Consider the following 12,457-nt stretch of genomic DNA (forward strand, 5'->3'; position numbering starts at 1 on the left):
TAAGTTGATATAATTTAATCTCTTCTCATATAATATAATAATAGGTATATATAATATATTTTTATATTATATGTAGTATATTTCCTTCATTCTAAATTGATTGATATTTTAGCATTAAAAATGATATTAATTGATGCTTTCAGCTTGTAATCAAATATTAAAATAATTTTTATAATTTTTCGTATAATAAATATCATTATCTTGAAATTATTAATAATATATTTATTAAAATTAAGAAAGAGAATATGGATTTTTTTTTTTATAAAATTAACCGCTAATAAACAATTATTGTGTTGGAATATATATATATATTAACTATCCGTAAAAAAAAACTTAAAAATTAGTCAAAATGGGATGAGAAAAATATGTATTTTGTGTTATTCTCCTTATATTGGATATTAATCAATTAGTGCATGTTAAAAGCACCCATGAAGGGGAATAAAAAGACAACAACTATCCTCAAGTTAAACTTTAGAGTATATGATTGCAGGAAATTAGAGGGCAGGAAAAATCCAAAAAAAGAATAAGGACTCGTGGGACTTAGTGACTGCTATGTTATCCAGTGTTATTTTACCAAAAATGAAAGGAATGGAATGGGGAAGGCATTTCCCTAAAGAAAAGCCACACCGTTTATTGGGTCAAGTTAAAGAATTTGGTCAAATGAAGATATCATTAGCCCCATAAGGCCATAACCACAAATAATAAATGGGCATGTGCCTGATGCTATCCTGAATGATTATATACTATGCAAGAACCCTTTGATTAAGACCCTCTAACCAGTGAAAGTGAGAGGCGGCTAGTTAGAAGTTGACTCCAATTACGAGTGTAGCATTTATTCTAAAAAAATAAAAGTGACAATTAAGATTATAATGAAAAAAACATACAAATAAATAATTATGATGACATTGTTAAAGTGTACGTAATTCATTGATTTTTTTATAAAAAATTAAAATTCCACATTTGTTCATCAATAACAATCAGAAAAATCAAATATGTTATGGCTTATTTCATTCACTCAGTCAGTCAAATTATGACTCCGTTCGTTTCAAGATTGTTACGGCTTTGCACATAATTTTTTAAAAAAGTCATTTGATATCCTTAATTTATATAACAACGTTAAATGAAACTGTCTTTTCACTCTATCTTAATACATTGCTTTCAATTTACAAAATGTAAATATGAACATTTTTTTTCTAGTGATAAATAATTTAATGCAAAATTAAACTTTTAAAACGACAAATATATTTTAACACAAATATATAACAAAAAAAATCACATGATTCATACATATATGAGCCATTCTTTTTTATAACAAAAAAATCACATGATTCAAACATAACTTCGATTCGAATGAAGATGAAGACAAACTTAAAGGAAATATTTTATACAATATAATTAAGATGCTGATCCATCCAACTACATTATTTTGACCACAGGATTGGCATATGTCACACTACTTACACAATAATAATACATTCCGCCGACGGTCAAGACAAAAACCACGTTTTTTTGAAACCTGAGCTGCCCCATTCTCAAGTCGTTGGCTTTTATTGACATTAATCCATGCAACAATGCACGCATGCACCTTACCCTCTTCTTGCACACGAGTCACGACAATCTATAAATAGTCGTAAAAAGCACACAAACAACGTACTACTCTCTTCTTACCCAGCTGCCACCAATTGTTATCTAATTTTAATTATCATTGCCGCAAAAACCAAAAAATCTAAATGGAAGCTTATTCTGGTTCTTACCCTGCGTCCAAGTCTCATTCTCTGCTTCACACCGTGCGGAAGACACAAGTTAAATCGTGGAAGAAGGCGCCAGTGGCACCACCGGCACCGACACCGATCAGAGTGTACAAGGTGGACGCTATCAACTTCCGTGACCTTGTTCAGCAGCTTACGGGTGCACCGGAGTTCAAGCCTGATCAGGAACATCATCAACTTTTCCAAAGTGTCGCAGTCGCACCTATTGCTGCTACCTCCCTTGTAAATACGCCCCCGAAGCAAATGTTGTCGAGCAAAGACAATATTGCAGCATCATCAACAATGCCCTCCACTAACTGGCACCAGGGGGCACAATCTGAAGCATTGGAATTGAATTTATCATCACCCTCTTATAATAACTGGTTTTCTGTCTCTCGTATGAGCCAAGGAAACATGACCAGCTTGGAAACGGGTCGAGTTCTCTAGTTATATATAATATTTTTTTAAAAATTTATCTCCCTTACTTATATATGTTTAATTTATTTCGTTCGGTGTATATAGCTTCTGTGCACAGTTTGTTTCGTTTGGACTTCGGAGCGTACGACATCTAGATCTGGGCTCCGGCTGCTGCTAGTTACACCGTTTTTTAATAATGTATTAGTTAACATGTACTCTTTAGTATAGATGAAAAATATTCAAGTAAAACTTTTCAATAATAAATAAAAAGTGTTCTTTTCAGATTTGGTAAAACTTTCTCAAGTCATTGTTCCAAAGTGAATTCCTCCATGAACATGATGTATACGTGTGAAAACACTCCACACTCAAGTTGTAAATATTATAATATAGGTTGTAATGAAGTTGAAATATGATAAAGTTTCAATTTTTTTCGTAACATAATGTAAATAGGAAACAAATGATATTATCTTACCTTTGATATATAATAAATAAATTTCAGTATTTGGGGATATGTTTATTTTTCTAATAAAAAATAAAGTTTCTTTCTTACCTTAATTGGACTTGCCAGATTCTTTGAAATTTGAGTAGAGTACTGGATCGGTCATCAAATATGAAAACTTGTTGAATCCGAATAGTAAAAATAGTATAAATGTTTGATAAAACAGTAAGGGTACATTGGAAAACTTTTTGCACAAAATATGCACATTCATGTCATTGGTGTTAAACGGAAGAAAAAAATTGTCGGATATCAAGATGGAACAAGGAATATATAAATATTCTTTTGATCTGTTATGTTTTCAGTAAAAAAAAAAACATTTTTATCCTATATGTTATAGGTCTTACTAATAAATGCTATTAGGACATTGATTATATAATTAAAAAAATATATTATAAAAATTATAAGTAAGCACAAAAATAATTATGAATATTTCAATTTTCTGGCTTCCAATAAAAATATTTATATTTTAAGTTTTTTTGACCAATGTCCTTTTGTAAGAGCATTGATTATTATTTGTCTATGTTTTAAAATACTTGTTTCAGTCCTTTTAAGTGTGTAATCTAACTGAAATTGATCCTTTTGGTTTGTTTCATACTAACACCGATGTTTTGTAATTAATTTGAGAATCTCCAAGGGAGAGTCTCCATTTGAGTTAAAAAAATCTAATAGGGACAATATATAATTTTTTATGGGGATAAATTTTTTTATATACATTAATAAATAAATAAAAATTGGTGGGGGAATTGCCCCCATAGCAGATAAGATGCATCTGCCAATGCCTTTAGGATGAAGTTTTTGGAAGAGAGCAGATGAAGCTAAGGACACATGCCGATGTTGTTAGTTGTTACCCATGACAGGATTCGTTGTTGTTCACCATGATTAAGAGATATGTCTAATCAATCACTCGCTAAGGAATCTTCATGGAGTAGTTGTTATTGCATTAATCAATGTTGTTATATGTTGAAGATAGATTGATCTGATTTCAAGTGTAGTGTGCTTGTTTCTTTTACTTGTTATGTAAAGAATTATCAGTCTTATATGTTGACGATAAATATAAAAATTTTCTACGTGACTGCCATTATTTTAGTTAGCTTATCCTTGATTGTCTATTGTATGTGCATGAATGTCATGATGGTGATAATTCATTATTATAGGAAAAAATTGTGACAAAATCGTCTGCACAAGGAGTTTAAGATGATGGAGCATGAACGACGAAGAGAAGCTAGTAGAGGTTGCTTCCTAACTGGCGATGATGACAATCCTTCGACATCTCCTCACTATCCCTATTGGACTAGTGAAAGTTTTTTTTTTTTAATCTTTTTGTATAATTTGTGCAACATAGGACATGAGTTCTGCATCCTTTTTTCCCTTTCAATGTATATTTGATGGTTTCACGGGTATTCACTCACACCCCCACACATCAACAAATGATTGTTATTCCAATGACTTATTCCAAGTTCATCTTACAAATTGAAAAAACTATTGATATATGTAGCTATACATGACATTCTCGCCCAATGTCACTAAACAACTTCATGCAATTTTTTTAAATGTTATCCACTAGACTATTTTTAAAGCCATAATATTTATGAAATAGTGTTGATTTTTCAATATAAAATATCGAGTAAAATTAATATTTTTTTTTAAAAATACATTTTGAATAATCTAAATATTACTGAATAAGATTTAAGTTGTACTACACACTTGAATTTGTAAACAAGCTACAATTTCTCTAAATAGTAGATATATGGATATTACTGTAGGTCAAAGTTGCTACAATTTGCATTGTAGTAAAACTCTTCAACTGGTTTATGTCAATTTTATCCTTTAAACATAATTTTAAAAGGAAAGACAATTAACTCAAAGATGTACCATATGTCCTGCTGTTCATTCTCGTAATATTCTACTAATACACTAGTTAGATGCCGCAAGAGCATAGGTTGCTCGTAAAAATGCTATTTCTCATTGTTTTGTTTATTGTAACTAGCTCTTTGATGTTTGATACAAATGATATACTATGCTATCTGATACAATGTTAGCACTTCATTGACAAAAGTATAATCTCTTTCTTTCTATCTTGGATGGTAAGAATCCAATGAATAATAAAGATGGTTGATTCAATTCGTCACGATGGGTGTGTAGTTGTATATACTGTATTTGGTTCTAATTTTTTTTTAAAAAAATTTGTTGTGCAGTAGCCTGTGACATTGTTTTGTCTCTTATTCAGTGGTAGTTCAAAGGCAAAATGAAGTTTATGTAATTTGGAAATATATATACCCATTAAAATTTAGTAACACTAAGTTAGATAATAAAGAATTTTCCAACCAATTGAGAAATAAACCACCAAAGTTATTGATCTTGAGCCTTTACAAATATTCATATGACTAAAACATTTAAAAAACATTTGCCATAGTATGTGTCTTATTCACTATTGTTCATTTGAATCTTAAGCTCACAGAATGTTTTTTTAACTCTTAATGCTTTCCTAGAAATCATCACGAACGAACGTCAATCATTTCTTGCAAATTCATAACTGAGAGTGAATAATAAAACTTTGGAAGCTTGCCGAACTCACTAATATTAGATCCATTAGTCGCACTCACAAAAAAAGTCAATATTGAAGAGCTTCTGGTTTACCTAAATTAGGTCTTGCTAAATTGTACGTGAACTGTTTCAGCTCTAAATTGTACACAAATGAAGTTGTATAAAAAAAATTTAGCCTCAAATTGTGTAGGCAATCATTCCTTCCACAATTGCATGCCCTCGAACTTAAATCGTCAAGGACCTAAATATTTAATCATGCTCTAGTTTTCAAGGTTGAATATGCACCAAAGTTTTTAATTGTGAATGCATAATTTGCAAATAACATACTACAAGCCAAACACCTAATACCATACATAAGTGATTTCAAATCATCTCAAATGACTGTGGAGAATTAACAACTTTTCATTTCAGTTCTTGATTTTGCCATAAATCCACTCAACCAATGAATTATGATGCTGCTGCTGTTTTTGGGATCATTAAAATATTGTTCTCCAAATATTCATTTTCATTGTTCCATGCTTCTTTAACTTCAACTATCCTATTAAATTTCAACTGATGTGAAATTTTGTACATCCAACTCAAAAATTTGAAACATTGGCAGTTTTGTACATGAGCAATTCCTAAAATCTTTAACATGGAAACAAAAATTAGTCATATATGGTGCAAACACAAAAAAGTAATACCAACTTGAAATGCAAAGCTGAAGACTTTTTATAAATGTTACATTTGACGTGCCAAACTTTTTTATAAGACATTTTTTTTAATTATTATCAAGATATCATAATTCAGTACACGTTATACCCAAGAAATAAAATGTAATTTTTTGTATTTCCAATATTATAATCTCATCCAATTAGAATCCTATAAGAAAAGTTGTTATTTAGATGAGTTTGAAGATGATAATGCATCAAAAGAGCAGTTTAATGCATGATTATTGCCAAAGTTTAATGCATGATTATTCAGGAGACATTGCCTAGCGATCCAAGTGAACATTTTTTTTTTTGCAACATAATGTTTGATATTGTGGAAAGAAAATGAATGCACTTTGCTGTTTATATGGCTTGTTACTTTTTAGTATTTTTGGCTACATATATAATCTTAAAAAATGAAGTACCTAATGGTGAATATGTGTTTGATTTGGTGAAATTTATGATATTAGATGCTAAAGTGAAAAGTTCTACTTATGCCTTTTCCGTATAGATGACAAATCATTAGCTATGGATAAAAAACTTGTAATATAAAGATGTCACATTTTAAGTTTAGTACAACGTTAGGATGTAACATCCATTATCTAACGTATGTATTTCTTTTGTTGATAAAAAAATTTAATTGATACTTTATGTAACAGATACATTATCCCACTATCCAATGCATACATTAATTGTCACTTAATGTGTGTTGAATTGATGTATGAGTAATACCAAAAAAATTGATTTATGATTTTAGTAACTTTAAAACGGAAAAAAAGGTAATTAAATTTAAAATATTTAACCACATGCGAGTAAAGTTATTATTTGAAAGTGAGGAAAACATGAAATAGATGGAAATAGGAAAAAAGTATAAATGAAGAAGAGAGTAATAGAAAGGATATTGATTTTTTTTTTTTAGATTACATTAGAAAATATTTATAAAGTACAAAGGTTATTTGGTTTGGATGAAGGGAGAGGAGAGAAATTACATTAGAAATAAAAAAAAAATACCATTTAACATTTATATACAAAGTTTAACACGTCTCATATAAATGATCCAGTAGTACCATTAATAATTTATAAAACGACTATCATAACTTAAGGAATTAATTATCATAGTCAAGATAATTGATTGTTATATGTAGATAGTCGATTATTTTGGCACTCCAGTGAGAAAAATTTCACAACATTGGCCAATAATTAAATATTCACCTACTTAATTGATTATCATTGTCATTTTAATCGATTGTCTTTTCTTACATTTTTTTATGTTCAATCAAAGCCCTCATTATCTTCTCTTCGCTCATCTCACAACATTAATGGTCATATACAGTTCAAATTAAACCAATCAAATTATTCATCACAGAAACTTTGTGGACTTAAAATCAAAAACAAAAATTGATTATGTGATGATCTTCTGAAAACAAGATTTAAAATAAATCTTGGCTTTTGGGATGAACTTGACAACGACACATTGAAGCAGTGATTGTATGTGAGGGAGAAATGAAAGAGACCACGAGGAAGAAACGAGCAAAAGGTTATTTAGGAATGTAAGGTATGTGTCTATTTCTACCGTATTTCTCATGTCCTTGGAGGTTTTTTTTTTTTTTTGAATAGTTACTTATTACCTTTTATTTTTCCTCCTTGCTAATTCTTCACCTAGAAAAAAGCTAAAAATATATCCGTTTGAACACGCTCTTTTTTTAATTGGATGAAATTTATCAAAAATGAAAAAACTCACTAGGTCCCACATCATTCTTATTAATTTTATCTCTTAATTTTATAATTTTTAATAAATTTTACCCAATTAAAAAATATGTCGAGAGTGTGTTAGAAAGTGCTCCTCTCTATTTTCACTCTCCCCTCCACTTCTCATGTATTCCTAGCTTTTTTAGATAGTGATATAAAAATTTTACAAACACATTATTTTTTTAACACTTTTTTTATTAGTTAAAATTTATTAAAAATGAAAAAATTTATTAGATCCCACATTATATTTATATTTAATGATTATATCTCAATAAATTTTAACTACGTGTTTGAAAGAATATATTAAAAACTGTTTATATCACTCTTCTTTCATGTATACCAAAAACTATGTTTTTTATCATCTCTCTATTTTCACTCTTTCCTTTTAAATTTTCATGTATTTCTATCTTACCAATCAAAGTCCTAAAGGTTTCAGAAATAAAAAAAGATATTTTAGATTTTTTTAATTTAGAGTAAAAACAATATTTTAATTACTAAATTTTGAATGGATTATGTTTTAATAAATTGTGTTCATAAAGATTTTAAAAGAAAAAAAAGAGTTCAGGAGTTTTAAATAAAAAATTAATAGTGAAATTCTATTAAGATTACAATTAAACCTAGATAAGTAATATAATTTCGTAGTTTGTGCACCCTTAAACGGCGTCGCAGGGAATGGTCTTATCTGGTTAAGGACCGACTCTTCACTTAGGAGGAAGTGACGATCGAAATCTGGTAAGAGGCTTTAATCAACCAACGAACAACGATGTCGTGGTTTGCAAGGACAATCGCAAACTCACTCAGACTCGACGACGACGACGACGACCACAATGGCAGTGACCTAAAATCCCCTCCGAAGAAACCCGATTCCGTATCCACCCCCAGTCCTACCGCGCGCGGCGTCAAAGAGGATTTCTCCGAGCTCACCAAATCCTTTTCCCGCCAGCTCTGGGGCGTCGCCTCCTTCCTCGCCCCGCCGCCCGATCCCCTATCTGAAAATCCCGTCGCCGATCCCAATCCCATTCCCACCGACGAAGAAGAAGAAGACGTAATTGCAGGTATCCGAAACGATTTCGCGGAGATTAGTGGCAAGTTCAAGAACGGGATCTTCAAAATCTCCGGTAATAAGACGGTATCCGAATTCACCAAGATCGCTTCCAGTTTCCTTCAGCTTGGATCCGAAGAGGAACACGATCTCGACGGTGTCCTCGGAGTTACAGAGGATGTGGTTGCCTTCGCCAGAAGCGTAGCTTTGCATCCAGAAACTTGGCTCGATTTTCCCCTTCCCGATGATGAGGATTCTGATGGTATATCGATTCTATCACTCTTATTCATTTTGCCATATGGTTGCGTTGAATATGCAAATTCTTGTTACCGTTTCACCGAGATTTCGAGGTGATTAATTTGTTACTTCGTAGGTGGCAGTTATCTATGTGTGTATTTTGTATGATATTTTATTGTGCCTGGTATTTCACTATCTCTGAAATTTTGTTGTCCTTTAGATTTTGATTTGTCCGATGCACAACAAGAACATGCTCTAGCTGTTGAACATCTGGCACCAAGCTTAGCTGCTCTTAGAATGGAGCTGTGCCCCGGATACATGAGTGATGGTAACTTTTGGAAGATATACTTTGTACTCGTGCACCCTAGACTTAGCAAAACTGATGCTGCTATTTTATCCACTCCACAAGTGAGTTAAATTTTAATCGGCATTGGTTTTCTTTCATAGATGCACTTGTGTTGTTTTTGTCTAATTTATTTTGGTTTGTTTGTTTGTTTGTTTTAACTTTAATCATGTGAAACTAATGATTGAAACAGAGACAATTAAGGTTTTTCATTGTTCACGGATTAAACCTGGCATCCGAATCTTGTAAAGTGATCTTAATAGAATCATGTGTAACTCTGCTTATATGATCAAATCTTATAATGAAAGTCCATTGTGAAGTTGCAAGTTATTGGTGATCCTTCTGTATCACTCCAGAAATGTGTCCTGCATGCTTCCAAATAAACTTTGTCATGCTTGTCACATTTGATGTTGACTACCTGCCTGGTACTTTTGGTATTATTTGTTATTGTGGTTGCAAGTATTATCAGCAATTCATGGTATGTGTGCAGATAATGGAAGCTAGAGCGATGTTGACTCAGGCTTTAGACAAAAGAAGTAAGGAAAAGAAAGAATCTGACTTATCTGCAGGAGGGAATATTCCCTCAAAAGAGGAGGAACAGCATCTCTTTGTGCCAAGCAATGCTCAACTTGAACCAGTACCTCTCCAGACATCTGCTGCTGAAGCTGCCCCATCTGTGGTTGTTTCTGATGTTGAGATGGAGAAACATGTTGTTCCGGAGATTATTGACAAGTCTGTGGTTAAAGAAGCACCAGTAATTTCATCTGCAGAACAATCATCATCTGGTTCAACCAATAGATTTTTGGATGAAACCTATGACGATGATGCTGATGATTGGTTGAAAGAAGAGGATACTTCTGAAATGGTTGGTCCCAGTGGAACTTCAGTTCACACCGGGAATGACGAGGATGTGTCATTCAGTGATCTTGAGGAGGATGATGGTGATGTACATGAAAGTTATAAAAAAACTAGATCAGGCTCTGATTCTTCAACAAAAGACTCTCGAGATTGGGTTCAGTTAGGTAGAAGTTCGCCTAACTCTGATAAGGATATAAACTCTGTTGAAGGCAAACATGTTGGCTCCCAGCATTCAAGTGCTCGTAATTCTGTGACCAAGGATTCCAATGATTGGCTTAATGTTGATGATATTGATGTAATATGATAATGCCTTGGAATATGTCCTAGAGGTAAGTTTTTTTATTATTATGATTCTCTTATATTTTGTGAATATCTGCATATAGTCTGTACTCTACGATTGACATTCTGAAGAATGTGTTTCTGTAAATAAAACCAGTCTCCACTGGGCATTGTGCTATGTATGGTTATTTATTGCACCGTACATAAACTAAATCTTCTATTTGATATCTGAATTCCAAGTTATTTGAGGTTATTAATACTTTTAACTGACCTAACTTGTTTTAAACGATCTTGAACGGTCATGATGAATATTTATTTATAAGATAGTGAGGACAACTACACTCAATGAACTTATAGGGCAGGTGTTTGCAAAATTTCTAAGCATGTGATGCATAACCTTACTAGGGCTACCTAGATGTATCTCTTGAGGATTAACCACTAAACCAAAGAACTGACTTTGACCACTATAATTACAGGCATTAACATAGCTGTTGTGCCTAAAAGTCAGATATGTTAAGTAGTTTCTGCTCAATACTATTTTTGGAACTCACTTCTCGGGTTAAGAAACCTGCTATTTGAAATAGATATCAAGCCGCGTCAGTCTTGCAATTGTAACTTCCATGTTCTTTACACTTTTCTTGGTGTTATTTTCTTTTTAAATTTAAAAATTATAGTTAATACAAGAAAAGTGACCAGTGCGGTTGTTGATTTACTTTAGTTATCCTGGTTATTAATTCCGTTTTATCGTTTGATGTAAATTACCGGATTAGGTTTGTTGACACGTTGCATCCTAAAGTGGTAGTTGCGTATTGTTTTGTACGCATGCCCGTAATGATAACTAATTTGACCCTTCCAATATTAATAGAAGGCATGAAAACAACATTAAGTCATATGTTAGATTAATTGTTATTGGACAGGTATCATAGATAATGTTAGTATTATTTTCCTATAAATATGAAAGTTGACATTACCTTTAGGTAAAGAGGAGCTGTTTGATTTTAGAAAATGTTTTCAATTTTCAATTTTTTGTTTTTAATTACAAACATGATACATGATTTATTTTGTTTATTTTCAAAAGTTTGTATTAGAAAATATGTTAAATTAGTTTTTTTTCTCAAATTTATTATTTAGATTCAATTTGGTCCTTTAATTTTTTTTTAGATTTAATTTGATTATCTAATTTTTAAAGTTGATTCATTTTGATTTTTTAATTTTTTTAATTCAATTTGATCTTTTAATTTTTAAAATTGATCCATTTTTTTGGAAGAATGTGCATTTTGTGATTGTATAAATAGATAAATTAAAAGATCAAATTGAATCTAAAATATATATAAATTAGAAGATTAAAAAACTAATTCAACCTAGAAAATAATAAAAATAATTTTATTATTTTTTGTTTTTATTTTCTATTTTCTATTTCTCCTGTGTTTCTTGTTTATTTTTTTAAAAAAATAAAATAAAAAGTGGCATTTTGTAATTAAAAATGAAAACAGTATACTTTTAAAAAAAAAATAATTAAATGCTTCGTAATTGTTGCCAATTTTAGTTATCGAGATGAAAGCAACAATTACGCAAGCAATGTGGTATCAATTTTCATTGGAGAATAGTGGTAACGGCAGTACAGTCCCTGTTACTTGATGTAAGTTTTGTCCATTGTTGATTCTGTTGCTGTTTTATGTCAGTCTGTCAGACAAGTATGCAAATCAGTGTGCAGCTTGACATTAATCAGTAGGAGAAATGCTATAAATATACAATAAATTTGTAACACTATTTTTAAAGTGTTGTTCATTATTGGGTGGAATTTTCCAAATTTATCAGTCAATGATTTCTTTTATTTAATTTGACCTATTTATTTAGTGGTATTCAATTTACACGAGTTTTGAATTTTTATAAGTAACAAATAAATATGCTTGCATCGTTCTTCTCGGTAGAAAAGACTTTGATCGTTGTAAACATGTCAAAATATCTTGCCTCTTTATTTGTTTCCTTTTCTCCTTTGAACATTTTTTGGTAGTCCTCTTCTGTCTTTATTACTCTATCCGCACATGCAAG

The 12,457-nt window shown here is 31.2% G+C and overlaps 2 protein-coding genes across 2 annotated transcripts; both read left to right on the forward strand.

Annotated features, from left to right (window-relative positions):
• The first annotated feature begins 1,357 nt into the window (after positions 1–1,357).
• On the forward strand, positions 1,358–2,459 carry LOC100780361 (uncharacterized). Its single transcript, XM_003517309.5, has one exon. It carries the CDS (start codon positions 1,731–1,733, stop codon positions 2,193–2,195), a length of 465 nt encoding a protein of 154 aa, XP_003517357.1. The 5' UTR covers positions 1,358–1,730; the 3' UTR covers positions 2,196–2,459.
• A 5,824-nt stretch (positions 2,460–8,283) lies between these two features.
• Positions 8,284–10,583, forward strand: LOC100780902 (uncharacterized). Its single transcript, XM_003517310.5, has 3 exons — positions 8,284–8,950; positions 9,146–9,333; positions 9,759–10,583. The coding sequence occupies exons 1-3, from the start codon at positions 8,410–8,412 to the stop codon at positions 10,428–10,430; spliced, it is 1,401 nt and encodes a 466-aa protein (XP_003517358.1). The 5' UTR covers positions 8,284–8,409; the 3' UTR covers positions 10,431–10,583.
• Positions 10,584–12,457: the final 1,874 nt, after the last annotated feature.

Source organism: Glycine max, chromosome 1, assembly GCF_000004515.6.
Source record: "Glycine max cultivar Williams 82 chromosome 1, Glycine_max_v4.0, whole genome shotgun sequence".
In the NCBI taxonomy this organism is placed as follows: domain Eukaryota; kingdom Viridiplantae; phylum Streptophyta; class Magnoliopsida; order Fabales; family Fabaceae; genus Glycine; species Glycine max.